This window comes from Musca autumnalis, unplaced genomic scaffold (assembly GCF_047663935.1).
Source record: "Musca autumnalis isolate F117 unplaced genomic scaffold, ASM4766393v1 scaffold_1, whole genome shotgun sequence".
NCBI classification, from domain to species: Eukaryota; Metazoa; Arthropoda; class Insecta; order Diptera; family Muscidae; genus Musca; species Musca autumnalis.
Window position 1 is genome coordinate 223,217,964 of NW_027411644.1, and position 22,425 is coordinate 223,240,388.

Here is a 22,425-nt window from a genome sequence, read left to right on the forward strand (position 1 = left end):
GACTGATACTTTTTTACTTGTTTTAATTATAAATTTCAGGATTCCAGGGGCTCAATTCTGTTTCTATGAAAATGTGAAATGAAAACATGTATAAAGAAGAATACTGTCAAATGAAAAAAATTATAAGGGAACATTTTTTCATTTCAAATTTTCATAGAACATGAATCGAGCCCCAGCTCTATCTGTTCACGCAAACTTTCCATACCAATAAGTATGCATTTCCAATGCTTACTCAATCCTACAGTCCAACAGTACTCTTAATTCCAAATTTCAGGATTCCAGCTCTATCCGTTCTTCCAAATCCAATTTGTACCAAATTTAGTACCATTTACATTTCACTTTCCATACCCATAAGTACGAATTTCCAAAACTACCTCAATCCTGCACACCAATAGTAAAGTTAATTCCAAATTTCAGGATTCCAGCTCTATCCGTTCACCCAAATCCAATTTGTACCAATTTTAGTACTTTCCGTACTTATAAGTACGAATTTCTAAAACTACCTCAATCTTACACTTCAAAAGGAAACTTAACTTCAAATTTCAGGATTCTAATTCTATCTGTTCACCAAATCCAAATTCTACCAAATTTAGTACATTTAGTACTTTACGTACCCATAAGTACGAATTTCCAAAACTTCCTCAATCCTATACTCGAACAGTAATCTTAATTCCATTTTCAGGATTTCAGCCCTATCCGTTCAACCAAATCTAAATTGTGCCAAATTAAGTACCATTTAGTACTTTCCGTACCCATAAGTACTAATTTCCAAAACAATCTCAATACTACACTCCAAAAGTAATTTAATTACAAATTTCAGGATTCCAGCTCTATACGGTCACCCAAATCCAAATTGTACCAAATTTAGTACCATTTAGCACCTTTCGTACTTATAAGTATGAATTTCCAAAATTACCCCCATATCTCAATTCTACACTTCAACGGCAATCTAAATTCCAAATTTCAGGATTCCAGCTCTATCCGTTCACCCAAATCCAATTTGTACCAAATTTAGTACCATTTAGTACTTTTCGAACCCTACGAATTTCTAAAACTTCCTCAATTCTTTACTCCATCAGTAATCTATTTCCAAAATTTCAGGTTTCCAGGTCTATACGGTCACCCAAATACAAGATGTACTAAATTTAGTACCATTTAGTACTTTTCGTACACTTAAGTACCAATTTCCAAAACTACCCCCATATCTTAATCCTATACTCCGCCAGTAATCTTAATTCCCAAATTCAGGTTTCCAGCTCTATCCTTTCCCCCAAATATAAATTGTACTAAATTTAGTACCATTTACTACTTTTCGTACACATGAGTACGAATTTCCTAAACCATTTCCTTGTATAAACACAACTTCCCAACCTTCATTTACTTACCAAATTCCAAGTTTCTAGCTAAATCCGTTCAAAATATACAACTGGTACTAAATTTTGTATCTTTTAGTACTTTTCGTACACTTAGAGGTGGAATTTCCAAAAACCATTTGGTACATCTTTCTAAATCTCCATCAGTTACCCTCATTCTAAATTTCAGAATTCTAGCTCTTACCGTTTGCCTAATACAAAGGGTACCATATTTAGAACCTTTTAGTACTTTTCGTACCCTTCTAATTCGAATTTCCAAAAACCCAGCCTTATCTCACCCCTACACACCGACAGCAACCCAAAGTCAAAATTTCAGCTTTCTAGCTTCAGCTGTTTCCTCTGGGCGATGATATGTCAGTCAGTCACTCACTAAGCTCTTTTATATATATAGATTTCACCCAAAATTTTTGGTCGGAATATTACTGCGATCTACAGGACAGCTACAAAGTCGTGTAAAAATTGTGGGTTTGGTCCATTTCACACCTTTCGATCATAATAATATGGTCGATCATAATGGGGTCACTTCTGGTCGGAACCCGACCTCTCCACAAAATTTCGTGATGATTGGTCCAAAATTGAGGCCTGGAGTTTTATTATAATTGTTAATGGATGGATGGGCACACATAGCTAGATCGCTTTATCTCGTCAAGATATGAAAAAATGGCAAGGGGAGGGGTCTACGACGAATACTTCGCGATGTTACACGAATATTGAACAAAACAAACTTATAATACCCTTTCCACATTGTTTTGTAAAGTATAATTTTATTAATTTGAAAACGTCCGTAAATTGTAGGAAAAGGTCGTAAGTCCCTACAAAAATACAAAACTGTACAAGGAAAAGGTCGTAAGTCCAAAGACATCCTATTATCTCGCAAACGCGACGGAATTTTATCAAACAAAGTACAGGTATTGAAGTGGAATAATTAAACGAAAAATACTGCCTTTGCCACCATAATAAAATCTTTAATACAGAAAGCGCTGGAATGTTTTTTCTTTCTCCCGAAAAATTTATTGAGAGGGACTTACGACCTTTTCCGACGGAGCAGACGATATATATTCAGGCATGTTCTGGCATTCACCTCTGCACCTCACGTGTATCGGACACACCTGAAGCTGTTCTGCAACACACTTTACACCTAGTTGAGGTGTATTCCTCACACTGTAATTTTGATGGCGAGAGCTGAGTGAATCCTTATGTCCCGGTCCACACTAGCGTGAATTTCATTAAAAAATTCATGAAATTAGGCGTTCTTAAATCGAATTCCCCACTGCAGCAATTTTATGATTTTATTCTACTATGGAAGTCGATCTAGAGACGCATAATTTCATGCAAAATTTTCAATGAAATCACTCTAGTGTGGACCGGGACTATTTTTAAAATAATCTAATTGAAACTTTCTACAAAAAAATGCATAGGACTAAAATTTAATGTGTTTTCTATTAGCATTTTAAAAAATATTTAATTTTCCTAACAAAATATGATTAAGAAATGTATTTTTTCTTAAAGTATCAAATTCAACATGTACGCGCTCTTTTAGAAGTTCGTTTCTTTGTTTACGTCTGTTTCGTAAACAATCAAAAGAACAAAGCGTAGATACCCACACACACGCATGTGTATTCGTTGATGCGCCAACACAGACTGATATTTTTTCATTGTTAATGATAAAGTTTGAAAGCTGTAATAAAGCTTTCCAAAGTTCTTTCGTGAAATATGAAAGCTCTTTTCACGTGAAATACAGAACATCTATTCCTTTCACAGATGAAGTGCATGTGTGATGTGAAATGGATACACGGTGAATTCCAGAACATGCCCGATTATTGTCAAAAAATTCTTTTGAAATTGGTTTGTTTTTATTCACTGTGCTACGTTAATAGAATCAACCATGGGTCTTTTTCTCGCATTTCAATACATAATATCGATTTGTCGTATCATAAAACAAATGCTCTTTTTAACCCAGGAAATCTGTCCCCGGAATGATGAAGTTGTTTCTTTCGATATTTTGTGGATCTAAGACACTAAAAATTATAACAATTGTCGTAATAAAATCATTGTCCATCATATAAGAATATGCAAAATCGGAAGTCTACTAATGACATATTTTAGGCAAACATACATATTAGGCAAACATACATATGTATGCAGTTTATATATATTTGCAATAATTTTGTCATGTAGATGTCTTAAAAGAAATTTCTCCACCTATTTTTCATAAAAATATGAAATTTCTTGAAACCACAAAAAGACACCAAATTCTCCCACAATTCAAGATAGAGAATGCATCCCAACTCGAACTACATTCACAATGAAGGGAGAAGGGAAATGGGAAAAAAAATCCCACAAATGTGGGAATGGGAAAAATTCCCAACTCCCATGGGTTCAGAATAGCAAATTTTCAACTGTGGCAAAAAACCCTCAGTGTAATGTTGGACACATGTCCTGAGTACATCAGCCATATAAAAATTCTTCCGTTCGGACTCGGCTATAAACAGTAGGTCTCGGGTGCACTCATTGATATGAGGAAAGTCACCCTTGTCCAACGGGATGGGATGTGCGATTTTTTTGAGGCTTTTTTATCAATTTAAATTATTTTTTTTTTTTTTCAAAATATTTATTACAAATTAAAATTATAATAAACATTATATAAAAAAGCACAAGCAACATTTATTTTTTATTTTTTAATTAAAAGATGAGCAAGTGTACAGATACGCGTACAAAATCTCTCTGTCTTATAAAATGTTTAAGTACTATAGGACTGCAATGGTATGCACACACGCCTTTCACGCTGAAGGTCGTGGGTTCGATTCCCAGGCCAGGCAACATCAAATTTTCAACGGTGGCAAAATACCCCTCAGTGATGTTGGCGACATTTCCTGAGTATTTCAGCCTTGTAAAACTTCTCTACAAGTGGTGTCTTAGGACACGCCGTTCGGACACGACAATAATTTGTAGGTCCCATATCATTGACCTAATATGAATCGGGGTGCACTATTTGTGAAATTTAGACTTTCTTCAGTAGACTTATTCTGTAATTTATTAACAATCCGACAATCCACAACATTGCCGACACTTTAAATTGTTTGCAGTAACGATTGTGCTATTCTGTAAAAATGTAGACAAATTGTCGACAAGCTTTCAAAACTTTAAGGGCCCAGTAAAATGTTCGATGCAAAGGATGATATTTTATCATGGGTGTAAGTGATCTGGCATATCATCTTTTTATCATTCTCACTCATGAATTTTATATGAGTGTGACCCCCAAAAGATGACATTAACTTTTGGATCCTATGCATATCATTTTAACCAATGCATTGTCATGTCATTTTAAGCAATGCATTGACATGTTATTTTCACCAATGTTTTGACATGACATGCCATTATCACCAACCCTTTGAAAAGAAATTTTCATGTCTGGTTTGGAAAATGAAAAATGCTGTATTGAAATATGATTTTCATGACAAACAAAACTCTTTATTAATTCAAACGAATACATCAAATAACTGCAATTAATTTATCGGCAAAAAATTTATATCAAAAATTGCAGCTTTATCACCGTCGCTGTACCGTAACAGAGTTTACTTCCTCCGCTCTCCGCAACTGATTTTGCTTCATCTTACAAAATGTTATTTCCATTATCTTCCCAACGCCAGTTCTTATTTCGACATGGAGCCTAACTGCACTCCTTTAAGAATTTCTCGTTCATGAATTACTCTTAATTTTATAACAACATTTTGGAAATTAATACTCCATTTCCATTTGTCAAATAAAAATTAAATTAATTAAATATAATTAAATGATATGTAATTTTTACTATTTTAGAATACAATTCTATTTTCTAAAACATATCGTCTGCTCCGTCGGAAAAGGTCGTAAGTCCACTTTTTTTGGAAATCGCGTTTTTGTTACAGGATGATAGTACAAGTCAAAACACGTCGTATGATACCAAGAAAATGGTAGTATGTCTCGTTTTTCTATACGTTTTGCCCTTGTCGGAAAAGGTCGTAAGTCCACAAAACGTACAAATTTGAGTACGAAAAGGTCGTAAGTCCACAGGAAAATGTATACTTTAAAAGAATACTACAGCTAATGTTATTCAGATATAATGTTTAACGTCATCCATGGTTGGGGTACAATGTAAAGAACTAGCCTACACCTTTAGCCTGTGGACCAAACTTTTGAACAAAAATGTGATAATTTCTATATTGCAACGAAAATTTACATTAGAAATCTATTTTCCCCTATAAGCGAACTGATTATGAAAGATGGACTTCTGGCCTTTTCATTGATACAAATTGGGATGCTGTATGTGTTCAAATACCTCATGTATTGAAAAATTTGTAAAAAAAATCAAAATGTTTACTGTTTTTTCTTACTTAACTTTATCAACGGGTAATTTGTGGTTTCTCTAGGGACATTTATTCACATAATGAGATTAGTTTGTATTCTACATTCAATAAATTAATACCTACTAACGGACGGGTAACTGCAATGTTTATATTATTAAATGATTCTAAAATAATAATTGATTGAAATGTTATTAAACTAAGAAGACATCAAGGTTTTTGCTAACAAAGAGCAGTATGAATTTGGAATGGAATTAGACGATGGTGTCATGGGTCTAGTTCCCTATGGTTTTCACGGTGATTCTGAAAGCTCTGATGATAAACTTCCTAAACGCAGGAAGACATTACATGCTGAAGATCCTACATGGTTTGCAGACAAAAACAAAAGATGCAGTGAGTTGGGGCAGAAATACTTGGGAAGACAAAAAAGGACACTATTTGGGATTACAATGTAGCTAAGAAACCACGTACATTAACGGAATTAATCATGCAATTTAATTGAAGGAAAAGTTCGTAATGCAATAATACCTTTTCTTATGTCAATTAATTTTTTTTTTTTTGCATCGCAAATTAGTTGGGATATGCAAGTGAATATCAATAACAAGTAAGAACGTCGTTAAATTCGGCCAGGCCGAACTAGTTATACCCTCCACCATGAGTTGTATTGAATTTTAGTTCAATTAGTTTCCTTTCGTTTATGAAGTAGACTAAATACCGAATTTCAGCAATTTCGGTAAAACCTTCAAAATACCGAATTTCGGGAGGCACCGTTCTATGGGGCTATATGAAGGCGTGGACCTATATAGATAAATTTATTGGAGAAAGTTTTATACCCGAAACGAAGAATAAATACCAAATTTCAGCCATTTCGGAGGAATATTGAGGCCACACCTTCAAAATACCGGAAATCGGGAGGTACCGTTCTATGGGGGCTATATGAAGGCGTCAATACCAAACATCTTAGAAGTAATAGAAACTTCTATACCAAATCACGATGATCTATACTAAAATCCAAAGACGGACAGGCGGTCATGCTTATACCGACTTAGAATTTTAATCTGGTCGGGTCATATTGCTTAAATATGTACCCAGGATTGGGGAAACGGAATCGTTCGTAAGTTTTATATATAGGGCATTTGAAAAATAGGGCACAGGTGTAACCCGCCAAGGGACATCCCTGTGCATAATCTGAAAATTACATGGAGTAAGTACTTAGGGTCGGAGATTCAGCTACGGTTGCCTCCCAAATTAATTTTCTAACCGATACTTTCATAACTTTTGCAAAAAAGCGTTTTTTAAAAATAGGACCTGCCCCGCCCCTTCCGAATTTAAGAAATATAAAGCCTATTTTCACCTCGGTTGTTCCTTGTATATTCTCTGAAATTTTCAAAAAGAATCGGTTCAGCCGTTTTTTAGTCTATGTGGAACATACAAACACACACACATTGTCTTTTATACATATATAAGATTTAACACTAAAGTTTTGGTCCATTAAACCCGCTAATAATTATCTCATCACCATGTTAAATTGCAAGCTTACTCTTTTTCTTTAACTCAAATCATTCTTTAAATTTCGCTTCGATCGCAATATTACTGCGATCTACAGGATCGGGTAAAAATTGTGGGCTTGGTCCATTTCACACCTTTCGATCATAACCAACATCTAATGGGGTCACTTCTGGTCGGAACCCGACCTCTCCACAAAATTTCGTGACGATCGGTCCTAAATTGAGGCCTGGAGTTTTATTACAATTGTTAATGGATAGACGGACACACATAGCTAGATCGCTTTATCTCGTCAATATATGAAAAGATGGCAGGGGGAGGGGGTCTACGACGAATACTTTGCGATGTTACACGAATATTGGACAAAACAAACTTATAATACCCTTTCCACATTGTTTTGTAAAGTATAAATATTTTATTTAAAAACGTCCGTAAATTGTAGGAAAAGGTCGTAAGTCCCTACAAAAATACAAAACTGTACAAGGAAAAGGTCGTAAGTCCAAAGACATCCAATTATCTCCCAAACGCGACGGAACTTTATCAAACAAAGTACAGGTATTGAAGCGGAATAAATAAACGAAAAATACTGCCTTTAATACCATAATAAAATCTTTAATACAGAAAGCGCTGTAATGTTTTTTCTTCCTCCTGAAAAATTTATTGAAAGGGACTTACGACCTTTTCCGACGGAGCAGACGATATGTAAAAAAATTATAAGAAAAGTCAAGAAAAAACAGTTTTAAATATTTAAGAGAAAAAGTGTACGATTCTCTTTGTGCATCCCTAATGTACGGATCTACAAATCGACTTTCTTTTAGAGATCTCTAGAGAATAAAATGTAATGAATGGAGAGGAGAGACTTTTTCTGGAAAATATCATTTATTCGTTATTAATTTTTAACATTATCTTTTCAAAAGTCGTTACTTCTTTCTTTCAGATTCTTGTTCCTTTTCTTTTCGGACTTTTTGTTCAAATTTCGAGAAGCGAGATTTGATTGATTTCACTTTTATAATAGCAAAGAGTGCCGTCCGAGTTTATTTTAGCTCAATGATTGGGACTTTCTTTTTATTGCAGAGTCTGAATGACGTTTCGAACTAGGTACAACACCAATTGTTTAGAAGTTGTACTTGTCTGATATGCGGGAAATATAAGACAATATTACGACGAGAATTTAACAACTTTGGTCGTGATTTCGAAGTTTAAACATATTTAGATAAATAAAAGAAAATATTTATGTAAATACGAATTATATTGAAAATTATGAAATACTTATTTTGATGAAAGTAACAATGAACAATTCTGAAATATTTTAAAACAGACTTGTCTCCGAATAGTCATCAACATAAATACGCTCACCATTTCTTTGTCAGTATAATTTCTTCCACGGTATTATCTCCCATGAACGGACAATATGACGACCAAACAGAAAATCTTTCATTTTGTTCATAATATAAAATGAGATACCAAAAAATGATGCAAAATATAACCAAAATTGTCCCAAACGTTCCCAAATACTTAAATGATATCTGGCTCCCAATTGTAGAATATCAATATCTAATTGTATTTTCAAACCATGCTCTGGTGGTCCTCTACGAAAATAGGTTTCTTGAATGTCCAATTCAAAAAATGCTGGGTTCGATTTTAGTTGATCTAATAATGATTCAATACCAAATTGTTTGATATTTGATGAATTGCTGGAGATATTTAAATGGCGAAATTTAGTTTTTACATAACGACCAGGAAAGGGACAGGTGAACTCGACATATTGTTTAAGGACCAAATCGGCACGTACAGTAATTATACCGCTGGACAATTGATCATCATATGGCAAGTTTATGTGTTTAATAAGTACAGCTGGTGGCGAGAGTTGACATTTGTGCTGAAATTAGAAATTGGGATTTTTCAATCAAATAAGGAATGTGTTTTAAATTTACACTTACCTTTAAAGATGCGTCAAAAAACAAAACCATATCAAATCCCATTAACTTTTGTTGTAACGTTTCAAGTTGTTGTAAAAAATGTAAACGATCCAACGTGCCATCATAATCTAAATCTTCTGTCCAGTACTGAAAAAAAACAAGGATTAAAATATGTGGCTTATTTTAAATGCATATCGAACCTACTTTAGTACCATCACAAGGATCGGGATTATTTTTAGTGTGGATTGCCTCGTTGAGTTGTGGAAAAGTGCTACATACAATCAGGTCACTACCATCCTTTTTAATATCTCCATAAAATATCGACTTAAATTGAAACTGTACTTGTGGTTGTTCATATAGAATACGGGACTCGGCTATTCCGGAATAAGGACTCAACAGCGAAACCAACAAAAGTGGCACCAAAATCGAAAGTGCGAAGAATGTCAAGACCAAAATTGTTGCCGCTGAACATATTGAATTTTTGTACACAATTGCAGTATTTGTTGTATGAAGTGGTATAAATTTCATTATTATTTATCAATTTAGTAATGTATTTATTATTTATCGAGCTTGTTATGTTATCAAAGTACTTTTAGTAATTTTCACAATAAATAAATTTGTGTAATATTTCAATATTTCTATGGCAACGGCCCACAAATGACATGATATTGGTAACGCGAAATCAAGCCAAATTGTGATCAAGCAGTGTGGAAACACTTTATCAGGGCGAAACCTATAGCTCTGCGTGTTGCGTGTGCGTTCAAAAATACAAAAACAAAATACATTTGAAATACATTTGATATACATGTATTTTGTTTTTGTATTTTTGAACGCACACGCAACACGCAGAGCTATAGGTTTCGCCCTCAAATGCAAGTATCATTATTAAAGAAGGTAACGGACATAACGTGATGTAATGGTATGCACACCCGCCTTGCACGCTGAAGGTCGTGGGTTCGATTCCCCGGCCTGGAAAACATCAAAATTTTCAAATTTGGCAAAATACCCCTCAGTAATGTTGGCGACATTTCTGAGTATTTCAGCCAGGTAAAACTTCTCTACAAGTGGTGTCTTAGGACACGCCGTTCGGACTCGGCGATAAACTAGGTCCCATATCATTGAGCTTAATGCATGTTTCGTATTTTACTTCCTCATGTATTCATATTTTAATATGAGTCGGGGTGCTCTCATTGATATCAGAGAAGTCTCCCTTGTCCCGTATGCACCTCTTTTAATCAATTAATTGGTCTGTTCCTTTACTTTTGAAAATGGTAAAACCCGCAAAAGTAGTAAATGTTGTAAACTGTTGTAACTGTCAGAAGTAAAGGAACACTTTCCGGCTAAAAAGTGGTAAATATTGAAGATTCTTGCACGTAAAGGAACAGAGCTAATGTATGATACACATTCACACACATTCAATTGTCAGTTTGTTGGTGAGAGAGGTAGAGCTGGCAAAAAATCGATGGCACTATCGATAATATCGATTGTTATTTAAAAATTCAATATCGATAGATAGTTTTACCTATCGATATTATCGGAATAACAACCCCTAACCTGAAATTCATTGAAATAAATAGAAATTTCGCTACTTTCGGTTATGTGTGTGTGAGAAAGTAAGCTCGTAGTCACACGTACACATTTTTCGGTAAAGTAAAATGTATTTTTTATATTTTTAATAAAATAAAAGCAATTGTTTATTCTGCCTCACATTTTTGTGAACTACTTGTGCAAAATTTCAAGAAAATCATTGACATTTCCGCCATTTTCATTTCCAAATTAATGGTGATGACAGCTTAACGATAATATCGATAGCAATCGATATTTTAAAACATTATATCGAAAATATCTAATGTTGGGAATATCGATGGTTTGCCAGCTCTAGAGAGAGGGTGTAGAGAGGTAAAGGGTTACCATACGCCTCACCTCTCTCTCCTTCGAACGGACAATTACCACAAGGAAAATTGCCTAATGTAAATAAGGACTTATATATATTACTTATTTTTACATTATACCATATTGTTAAAGGTGTGTTTAAACTAGCTATCAATGTCATATGAAACGAAATAAAAACATTTCATATCTGCCCACACAGACAATGTGCAGACGTAATTTCACAGCATTTTTTGTGGTGTGGACGCAAAAAGTAAATGGCGTAAGGAAAATCGCCAATGTTGCACTCATTAGCGACTGTATAACGATGGAAAATTTCAGGTCATATGACATTGATGGCTTATGTAAACATCCCTTATGCTTGGTTTACATTCGGCGTCGTTTCGTGATTTCGAAGGCGTTTCGTGATTTCGCGCGGAATCAAGCAAAATTTATCATGATTTCGCATACAAAAATGAAATCATTTCATTTCGTGATTTCAGCGAAATCAACATCGAAATCACGGTACTCATGATATACAACCCAGTTTTTGTCTAAAAAAGTACCAAAAGTTGCAACACTTTTCACGTATCACAATAAACCAGGTAGATGGTCAATTGCTGCAACAAAAAATTTTATTATCAAAATGTGTAAACAATGTGAACAAATATTAAGTTATTTTGTTACAATGATATTTTCCATTGTGTTCCCATACTTTTTTAATGGTAATGCTAGAAAAATATGCTTTCCCATACAAATTTCTTAAAAAATACGGGAACAGAAAAATTACGGAAATTGCAAAAACTCCAGCAGAAATGTCAAAATCAACGTATCAGCTTTCATATTCAGATGCCAATAAACATGCTGCTAGATTCTACTATGCCAAATTTGTGTAGCAGAAAACAGGAGAAGGGGGTGTTTGTTATCTAGGGCTATTTTCGTTTAAAGAGATGTACAAATCTTTGCTAGATTTCAGAGTACGGGAACGCATTTGTACCACTAAACGGGAAAACTACTGGAAGTAGTAATATTTTACAGGTTCTGAACACAACTTTTATCTATCAAAATTTATTATTATGATGTCTCAATGATAAAATCATTTTCTTTTTTTTTAATTTTTCATTTGTTAGTATTATACACAATTATATCGAGATATAGATAGTTTTACCATAATTTTCGAAATAAAGCAGTAAAGTTATATACTGGCGTATTTTTTGATGACTAATTCAATTTACAACAGCTTGTTTTGAAAATTCATGTTCGATCAGCTCCGCATATGCATCTACCTTGATAATTGTGATATGTTTGAAATCAACAAAAAATAAGTATAAACACCGGGGTGTATTTCAGGATTTCGTGAAATCCATTGTATTTTGGAGCGTAAGTGTAAACTTGGCATTAAATTGTTTCAGTTGTGTAAAAATGTACATATCTAGGCGTTTACACCAGACAGTTTGTCTTCAATTACAACTCTGATTTACTAACACATGCATACATTTGTCGTTTGTCTCTCAGCTGTCCATCATTTTTTCACAGACAGCCGCACAGTGGAAAAAAGTACCGATTTAGCGCGCCAAAAGTAAAAGTGTATGTTTTATTGTATGTTTATCCATAAATTCGATATTAACAGCAATAAATTGACAATTTTACTTCATTTATTAATATATTTGGTAAATTTGTATTTTTACCGTAGAATGGTACCTATCGATTTTCGGTATTTTAAAGATTTCTACCACATTATCCAACCGAAACGGCTACGATTTGGTATTTAGTCTCCGTGGGGGTCATGCATACACTCCTATAAACATTTTCGGTATAGGAACATGTTTTCATATAGCCCCCATAGACCGGTACCACCGATTTCGGTAATTTTGGAGGTTTTAGCCATATTATCCAACCGATATAGCTGAAAGTTGACATTTAGTCTTCGTTGGTGGTATAAAATATTCCGACGGAGAATTTTCGGCAGAGTACATGCATGGATATGGCCCCCGTAGAAAGGTACCGCTCTAATTTCAGCATTTTTACATAAAAAATTATATTAATAATAATAGTAATAAATTAAAATGTTGCAGTTTGTTGCAGCTAAAATTTTACAAAACAAAATAGTTAGTTAAGAACTATGTGTACTAAAAATAAAATAAGACACTCCTTAATAATAGCTTTAACAAAGTGCTCAATTTGGAAAAATATCGGATGTCACATATTTTAAGTGTAAAATCCGAGTTGCAATAAATAACATCTTATATTCAACATTTTTTAAATCACCTGCTTCACGAAATGTTAAATGTTCGTTTACTGTAGAGTAAACGAACAACATCCAGTAACAATTTGTAAAAATTTTGAGTAAACGAACACACATAATATTGAATAATAGGGTCGTTCCAAAATTTTTTTCATGAAAAGATAAATACATTTTGAAAATCTAATATAGAACAAATTTGAATCAAATTGTAAATATAACGCATTCAGAACTCTCGTGGGTAATTTTTATTACACGTTTAGGATGGAAAACAGTATTTTATGGTAAAAAATTTCGAAGTATCAATTTTCATGAGTAGACCACCCTATTACATTTTGAAAACTAAATTTACAAAAAAGTAAGAATATTAGGTGTGTTCCTTTACTTACCTGAGGTTATCATTTTTACCATTTGTTACCATTTTTAACCTGCAAAGCGTTCCTTAACCCCGAAAAGTGGCAAAACTGGAAGCAATTTTTAAGAGAGTGAGAGTGGAGAGAGAGCGAAAATGGCTTTCTCTTCTACCACAGGCTACCAGCAAAATTTCTGCAGGTAAAAAATGGCAGAACTGATTTTTCGACTTTTGTTTGACGATTATTTCACAATGAAAAAGAAAATGGACGCAAAACAGAAGAAAAAGTCGAACGCTGATAAAACTAAATTAAAAACAGTGAAATAAAAGATGAAAGTTGATTTTTTATGTTTCTTTTTGACTTTGCTGCCAGATCTACAATTTTTCTGTTCCTTTACTTTTCTGGTAAAAATGTTCATGAGAGAGCAATTTTGACACTTTTCTCTTTTACCACCCTTACCATTAAAAAAGTAAAGGAACAAAGCTATTGATTGTCACTTCTACGTCCCGGTTCACACTAGTGTGAATTTTATTAAACAAAATCGTGAAATTAGGCATTCTTATGCTTGGTTTACGTTTACGAAATCCACTCGATTTCAACTGTCAATTCCATTGTTTAAACGTCAAATGAAATCCAATGGATTTAAGATGAGATTTCATTTGACGTTTGAGCAATGGAATTGACAGTTGAAATCGAGTGGATTTCGTAAATGTAAACCTAGCATTAGCTCGAATTCTCCACTACAGCGTTTTTATGATTATACTCTACTATGTCGAAGGTCACACTAGAGAGTTTCATTGAAACAATTTCATGAAAACAAGGGTTCCTAGGTCGAGTTTCACAGTAAAGTGATATCATAAAGTTGCTGTAGTGGGGAACTCGATCTATAAATACCTAAAAGTTTCAATGAAACCACTCTAGTGTGACCTTCGACTATGGAACTCGATCTAGAGACGCATAATTTCTTGTCAAAATTACAGTGAAATTACTGTAGTACCTTGAATCTAACGATAAATCTCACTTAAAACATATCAATACATGTGAACCTACCTAACGAAGAATTCACAAGATGACATTTCCTAATTGCTTGTTTTGGGTAGTTGGCAACATTTATTAAAAGTGACAATATACGTGGCTGAGCTAATACTTGGACGGGAAAAGTAAAAAAACTCTATAAAATATTTTATACAATTAATAAACTTTAAAATAGTTTTAAGAACAGGATAGACAATGAGGAAATTATCGCTGTTAGTAACAATATTTGCTCTTATGCAAATGCTATACAGTACACAGGCTTTTGTTGTCAATGTCGATGCCCATAATGAAGAATGCTTTTTCGAGAAAATTGAAGCTGGAACTAAATTTAGTAAGTAGCGGAGGCAAAGATTATTTAGAATTCGGTATTTTGCAAACCACAATCTAATTCGGTACATTTACTAGGTGTAACATTTGAAGTTATTGATGGTGGTTTCCTGGATATCGATATTAAAGTGACTGGCCCTGATAACAGCATAATGCATCAAAGCGTCAAGGAATCATCAAGCAGATTGACATTTGCCGCTGTCACAACGGGTGTTTATACGGTATGCTTTGATAACTCCAAGAGCAGCATGACACCTAAAATGGTGATGTTCTCCATTGATGTTGGTGATTCACCACATCGCGCTCCTGGAGCGCCTGGCGAAGATGAGGTTGGTCACACCAAATTAGAGGATATGATTCGCGAGCTCTCCGGCACCCTCACCAGTGTTAAACATGAACAAGAGTACATGCATGTGAGTAACAAACGTGAAGTGCAGTAAATTTGTTTGGATGATAATTTATAATATTTATTTTAACCATCTACAGGTTCGTGACAAAATCCATCGCTCCATCAATGAAAGCACAAATTCACGTGTCGTTTTATGGTCAACATTTGAAGCTTTAGTTTTGGTCCTAATGACAGTTGGTCAAGTGTATTATTTGAAACGTTTCTTCGAAGTAAAACGTGTTGTATAGAAACAAGCCAACAAAGCAAATTAGTTCATTATATTAAGTTCTTTTTTAATTCCACGGCCACCATTACATTTCTTTCTCTCATTCGAAATCTATAAGATATGTAATTCAAACAACAGTACCGACTCCATTGTGTTTTTTCATTTAGTAAAAAATATATTAAAACCAATTTTATAAATTAAGTTTTTTTTCATGAAGTTTTATTAAAATTCACTTGCTCTGTTCCAGAACCTGTAAGAAGCTACTATTTTTTACTACGATAACATTTGTTCCTTTATGTTATCGGAAAAAATAGTAAAAATTAGTAGATTCTTGCAGTACTGGAACAGACCACCTGTTATCAATAAAATATGGCATAAGATTAATGTACTGACTGCACTCTGAACATTTTGAAATGTTTTCCACGGCTAGGTGTCGTTATGCTGATTACGCCAATATTTGTATCATGTCTAAGAGCTTGACATTGTAGTTGGATGCTGATATATTCCACTGCTCATAATCCCAAAATGGACAATCCCTTTACTTTTTCATCAGACACAACCTTTACAATTGGGAAATTGTGCTCCAGATATAAAGTCCTAAAAGCGATAGCTTGAATTTCCTGGGGCAAAAATAAGGGAAACCTATTGGGGTGGCGGACTATTTATCAGCCTAATCATGAATACCAACTCTTCGTGAGTTGTTTTACTTTCTCCTTTAAGTTGCAACGGCAGAAAGACAAAACTCACGGGGAGTTTACATTCATGATCGGGCTGTATATCCAACGCCGCCCCAGTTTAGAATCGCTTCATGAGCGAAAAAAGGAAAAATCTGCAAACATCTCAAAATATTGATTTCTGAACTGTTGCTGATTGCTTCTAGATGAGAAGTGTGGATAATCTCTCTTCAGTAAAAGTTATTTCTGTGGTGTAGTATGCATCCAATATCAATTTCCTACTGCTTAGACCCTATCAAAAATTTCTTCTGGGAGCGTAATTGAAATTTATCTCCTACAAAATGTGTGTTCAGTTCCTTGTAGTGCAAAGCCAACTTTTGTTCGTCTTGGCATAAATTTTAATAAGAAAATATATTTTTATCTTGTATAAATTAAGATATACAAACAGTTAAGTTAATTAAAAGATGCGAACTTTTCAAGGGTAATCCACGAGAGTAGAATGAATGGATTGGATATGGAGTCCTTGCCGAAAGCTGAACTGGTGGATAAGTAAAAAATATAAAAAACATTTCGGATGAGCGGAACATGATGACCGAGAGCAGAGGAAGTGAACACAATAGCGATTGAATTTAATGGATATTATTATTACAATTTGTGTTAAAATAATAAAGTTCTTAATACTCTTTTTACACAAATAATAAATGAATTTTATTTATTCTGTGATATTATTAATGGCTTGTGTGATATTATTTATTGCATACTTTAACTGATTAAAAACACTTTCCTAAGAATGTATTTAATCAAAAGACGCGCCGTGGATCGAAAATGGAGTGCATCCTAGACGTTTGCTGTGGAAGCAAAATGGACTGTATCCTCGCTGCACCGTGCCCTTGTAAAAATCATGACTTTCCCCTAAGATGCTGTAAAATACAAACATTTCCTAGTATATCATTTTTCATTAAATAAAAAAACGACTACGACGTCTACAAAATTTGCAAGCCGACTACTACTCCAACTATAATTCGGGTGATTGTTGAGCTAACAATAAACTCATTTTTATTACATTTTGGAAATCAGCTTAAGTCATAACACATTGAGGCATACATATTTGGGGTTATTCTGAACGAAAATTCCCAGTAAGTTTTTTTACTTTTTCCCATGGTAGAACAAATACAATGTAAAGTAAATACTTTGTTTTTCAAAATAGTCTGGCTTAATCCCATAGTCGTTGTTTTAATATTTTATTAAAACAACTTTAATTTATTAGTGGGAAAAAATTTGGCGATGTTTACCAAGGGGTAAGGCAGGGAATACTATAGTTTCAGATCTCGCCACAGATTTTCATCAGTTCCCTTATTTCTTGTTTTTCAACAAGAAACTTTTTATACCCAAGTGTCAATTGCTAGCTCAAATAGATACGTGCGCAAAGAAACACTCTGATCGAGAATTTCTTTGGCACTACCTAAACTCTAGCAACTTCACTTGCAAACAAATCCAAATAAATTAAAGTTGTTTTAATAAAATATTAAAACAACGACTATCACGGTGCTCTTGAAACAATTTTAAATGGAAGGTGCTTACACCTCGGAAGTTTTTGCAGATTCTGAAACTACAATGTTTATTGATGAGAAAAATCAAAAAACAAAAAAAATCGCCGGAGCGCTTCTTAAATAAATCGCGATTTCAGTTAACATTTTTAGGGGTTGTTTAGGTTTTCACGATTTTCCTTAGAAACCGCAAGTCCTATCAAAATGGGACTGAAGAAAATGTTGTAGCTATGAAAATTCTCTACAAGATTGGCCTTCATGGTATTCTCGTCGGTTGTACCGTTGTTGAGATATAGAAGTTCAAATTGGGTCAATTCAATTCTGTATCGCCCCCTTATAAAACAATGAATGACTGCAAATTCCCAACATAAACTTATATATCTAAAAAAATGTTACAACTTAGGATAAGTTACTTTAGCCAGTCTTGTAGAGAATTTTCACAGCTTTAAGATTTTCTCAGGTCCCGTATTGATAAGACTCAACGTATTCAAGCAAAATCGCGAAACCCTAACAAAAAAACCTAAAAATGTAAACTGACCTTCTTTATCTCAAAAATGGTACAGGCTACGAACAAATGATAAACATCAATCCTCTAGAGAATTTTCACAGCTACAACATTTTCTTTAGCTCCATTTCGATTGGACTTGAGGTTTCCAAGCAAAATCGTGAAAACCTAAAAAACACCTAAAAATGTGAATTTTGACCGCGATTTATTTAAAAATCCCTACAGCGATTTTTTCTTGTTTTTGGATTTTTCTCATCTATGAATACTGCTGTTTCAGAATTCACAAAAACTTTCCCTGTGTAAGCGGTTTTCATCAAAAGTTAGTTAAGGCGCGCCCTTCTTGACATTATTTTATAAGGGGCGATACAGTCAGTGCATTGTCCCAATTTGAACTTCTATATCTCAAAAATGGTAAAAACTACGAAAATTCCATTAAGGTCGATCTTGTAGGGAATTTTCATAGCTACAACATTTTCTTTAGTCCCATTTTGATAGGACTCGCGGTTTCTAAGCAAAATCGTGAAAACCTAAACAACCCCTAAAAATCTCAACTTAAATCGCGATTTATTTAAAAAGCGCTCCGGCGATTTTTTTAGTTTTTTGATTTTTCTCATCTATGAACATTGTAGTTTCAGAATCCGCAAAAACTTCCAAGGTGTAAGCACCTTCCATTTAAAATTGTTTCAAGAGCACCGTGCTATGGGATTAAGCCTGACTATTTTGAAAAACAAAATAGAAGTCCTCATCTCAAACAAAAAACGCCAACCCTCCTAATTGTGAGACCGGGCACCGTCAAAATGTTGTTTATTGCTGTAGTATGCAATACCAACAAATTAGTTATGGGTACTTTACACTATATGTTTTTTACATATGAGCTGTCACTTTGAATATATATTTTGTATGGGAGAAGTGACAAGTCATATGTAAAAAACATATCGTGTAAAGTACCCTTTATGTGTTTTTTCGTCGAGAATCGACGAACGCATAGCAGTGGGAAAGATTTGGTTTTGTTTGCAAGTGAAGTTGCTAGAGTTTGATAGTGCCAAAGAAATTCTCTCTCTGTTGAAAAATAAGAAATAAGGGAACTGATGAAGATCTGTGGCGAGATCTGAAACTATAGTATTCCCTGCCTTACCCCTTGGTAAACATCGCCAAATTTTTTCCCACTAATAAATTAAAGTTGTTTTAATAAAATATTAAAACAACGACTATAGGATTAAGCCTGACTATTTTGAAAAACAAAATAGAAGTCGTCATCCCAAACAAAAAACGCCAACCCTCGTAAAGTAAATACTACAACAAATACAACTCAACAACAACCACATTGAAATTTGTTTTTGTTTGTGAACCTTAGTGTCAACGTACATGTAAACAAAACAAGGAAATGTCTATAAATTATTGGAATTTAAAAAACTAATAATTTTTCAGATTTGATTGAATATTTTGAAAAGCATGAATGAAAACTCGTTAGATTTTCAATTTGAATGTTTCCATATCAGTCCACTAAATGCATAATTTTTCGCAGAAAGTAGGATACTTCAAAAAATGTTTCTGGTCGCTGGTAATTCATTGAAAAAAGAGAAGGTGTTTCAATCGTTTGCTTTTGAAAACAAAAAAACATGTTTATTAGGGCTTTATTCTTTTCAAGTCTAACAAAATACCACACATATTAACAAATATTGTACCGCCTCATGGTACAATTATTACAGGTAAATGCAAGTGTTGTTGTACAACAATCGATACAACAACCACATAGAAATTTGTTGTTGTACGTAATACTAGTGTCAATCTAATTTTTCAAAAATGTAAACAAAATATGAAATATAAATACATACATATGTTTTGAAGTTTCATAATTGTAAATTAAAAAAATGAATAAAAACTAATTCAATTAAAATCAATAACGTTTCTGCGTGGTATGCTCCGTAAAAATGTTGACAGTAGTAAGTATTAATGCATCTAAATATCCAGAATAAAATAATTCATAGTTTATTTCAGATGGGACCTTGAAAAGTTTTTAAATCAACCTAATCCTAAGATATTATATGCTTAGGAAACGCCAATTCCATGGCACAGGATAAAATGTACTAACATTAACACCGCTAGAAAAGACAGTATGGCGGTATCATTAAGAGAAAACTGCATACCTGCAATAATATGAAATGTAGCCGATGTTATTGTCAGGATAAGCGAACAGCTCTATCTCTTTGGCTCCATATGGTTAAAAATATCAGTGTGTTTGGACATTATCCCAAAAATTGTTGGCTGAAGTTCCTAGATGCAAACTTGGTTCACTATTTTCATCCCTACAGGTGTAAGGATAAAAAGTGGTAACGAAAGGAGAGTGTCAACGTGCATTATAGTAAGTTTAGATTTTCTGAACGTGGGTTATGGTCTGTTTAATCCATTGCTTGACGTTTTGTGTAGCTAAAAACAACAACCACATAGGATTGCTTTCGTGATGCCAACCACAGCAACACCTGAGACGAGACTGCTGTTCTGATACCTCTTCCTTAGCATGTGCCAGTAGCAAAACAACAAGCTAAGACAGAAATTGAGAAATTGAATTATACTGGAATGTCCACCACCGATTTAGTACAGAACTCTGGCAGAATGTGTGTGTAAAATGTTTGCATTATAACAAATGCTTAAAATTAATCTTTTTCTAACTATAGCATCTATCAGGTCCATTATGAATTGAAAGACAAAGATTTCCGCTATGAGATGAGTTTGGTTGGCAAAGAAACAAATGGAGTACACCGTCCAAATTAAACATTTCGGAAATCTTTTATGACAACATCGCAGCTAAATATGAGATCGGACGAAGCATACATATGTGGGACCTTAAGTCATATTTGAAATATTCCGACTCAATTGGATAGAGCAACGTACACGTTTCAATTTTTATTAAAGTATACATTGCTAAATACATATGTTTTCAAACCAGAATTTGTGCATTATTGACAATGTTGTAAGGTATCACATTTTTATTATACGCATTTAACGTGAACATCAGAATAAAATTGCTATTGCAGCCATGAAACAATATAAATTGAGTCTGAATAAATGTTGCAGTTCTATTAACAAGATGCAGTCGCAAAAGAAGTTTAAAACGCATTGCTAATTATACTTTTTTACCGTTAAAAATATCATTTATAGAATGACTCAAATATCGATTACAATTTAATCAATAATCAAATTTATGTTTATGCATTTTATTAAAATTAACTATTATATACATTTGCATTAAAACAATATACATTGACTAATATTGAAACTTAATATTAGGAAAATTCGCGTAAACATCTATTAAAACATTCAAAATAAAAAAATTATGTTTATAATACAAGAAGCAGCCAAACTCCGATCTAAAAATGCATTAGGAAGTCTGTCATTTGTATGCTCTCTCAATATAACAAATATTAAAACTACACTCCCAATAGCGTACAACAATAAGAAAGGGCAACCACGTTTTGATGAAGCCCACAACACTAACATATCTGACACAGAAGAATATCCATGCGGCCAACTTTACCATGAAACTTTACAACAGGAATCTTTGTAGCGCATACAATTTAATGCAGTCGCTACATGCGAATGGCAATTGTCACAGAAGAGATTGTGCATTCTTGTGCCATAAAACACGGAAGCTTTACATACTGCTTCGTCCCACATTAAAGATCATCCCTCAACATTATTGGGACTTAAACGTAAATAACGGGTAGGTCTCGCAAATCCCATGTTGTCTTCCGATACAAAATATGGTCCAACGAAATCTCTTATAATGCCATTTGACATGCAAATACCAAAAACTGCTGTTTGATACCTCCCTGCTAGGGATATTTAGAACAAATCTGCTTCGCCATAGTTAGCCAAAATTACACGGCTGAGGTTTCGTAATAAAAGGCTAACCATACTCTGAACTTATCTTATTCCGTATAATTCACAGTGCATCCAATATATTGAGATTCCATTCATAATGTTTTCAATCAGATCCTTGTCTGCAATGAGATATTTTTACATGCATAAATACCCACTTTACCATGAATAAATATAGCACTGACCTGTATCCGCAAATTCCTGGCACACCATTTTAAACGGCCTTTTGTTCTCTTACA

At 33.8% G+C, this 22,425-nt stretch overlaps 2 protein-coding genes and 2 long non-coding RNA genes across 5 annotated transcripts; 3 read left to right on the plus strand and 1 right to left on the minus strand.

Moving 5' to 3' along the window:
• Nucleotides 1–3,845: 3,845 nt before the first annotated feature.
• LOC141389169 (uncharacterized) lies at nt 3,846–8,141 on the plus strand. The gene is made up of 2 exons (XR_012408998.1): nt 3,846–7,670; nt 7,713–8,141. It is a non-coding gene; the product is annotated as an uncharacterized lncRNA (long non-coding RNA).
• On the minus strand, nt 8,083–9,800 carry LOC141389168 (uncharacterized). Its single transcript, XM_073960270.1, has 3 exons — nt 9,346–9,800; nt 9,163–9,288; nt 8,083–9,101 (listed from the first exon to the last, which is right to left on the minus strand). The coding sequence occupies exons 1-3, from the start codon at nt 9,667–9,669 to the stop codon at nt 8,589–8,591; spliced, it is 963 nt and encodes a 320-aa protein (XP_073816371.1). The 5' UTR covers nt 9,670–9,800; the 3' UTR covers nt 8,083–8,588.
• A 4,847-nt stretch (nt 9,801–14,647) lies between these two features.
• CHOp24 (transmembrane p24 trafficking protein CHOp24) lies at nt 14,648–15,782 on the plus strand. Of its 2 annotated transcripts, none has more exons than XM_073964022.1 (4): nt 14,648–14,765; nt 14,828–14,971; nt 15,046–15,380; nt 15,454–15,782. In XM_073964022.1, exons 2-4 carry the CDS (start codon nt 14,836–14,838, stop codon nt 15,601–15,603), a joined length of 621 nt encoding a protein of 206 aa, XP_073820123.1. In that variant the 5' UTR covers nt 14,648–14,765; nt 14,828–14,835; the 3' UTR covers nt 15,604–15,782. The 2 variants fall into 2 exon arrangements, with proteins under 2 accessions (XP_073820123.1, XP_073820122.1); XM_073964021.1 differs by having other exon boundaries at nt 14,661–14,765; nt 14,816–14,971.
• A 4,710-nt stretch (nt 15,783–20,492) lies between these two features.
• On the plus strand, nt 20,493–21,112 carry LOC141391104 (uncharacterized). Its single transcript, XR_012409560.1, has 3 exons — nt 20,493–20,669; nt 20,735–20,922; nt 20,983–21,112. It is a non-coding gene; the product is annotated as an uncharacterized lncRNA (long non-coding RNA).
• Nucleotides 21,113–22,425: the final 1,313 nt, after the last annotated feature.

Excerpts from the sequence above, each read along its gene's own strand:
- LOC141389168 (XM_073960270.1), bottom strand. The coding sequence starts at position 9,669 with ATGAAATTTATACCACTTCATACAACAAATACTGCAATTGTGTACAAA. Across the intron at positions 9,289-9,345 it reads ATCCTTGTGATGGTACTAAA|TACTGGACAGAAGATTTAGA; the intron begins GTAGGTTCGATA and ends GTTTTTTTTCAG. Across the intron at positions 9,102-9,162 it reads TTTTTGACGCATCTTTAAAG|CACAAATGTCAACTCTCGCC; the intron begins GTAAGTGTAAAT and ends TTCTAATTTCAG.
- CHOp24 (XM_073964022.1), top strand. The coding sequence starts at position 14,836 with ATGAGGAAATTATCGCTGTTAGTAACAATATTTGCTCTTATGCAAATG. Across the intron at positions 14,972-15,045 it reads TGAAGCTGGAACTAAATTTA|GTGTAACATTTGAAGTTATT; the intron begins GTAAGTAGCGGA and ends TACATTTACTAG. Across the intron at positions 15,381-15,453 it reads ATGAACAAGAGTACATGCAT|GTTCGTGACAAAATCCATCG; the intron begins GTGAGTAACAAA and ends AACCATCTACAG.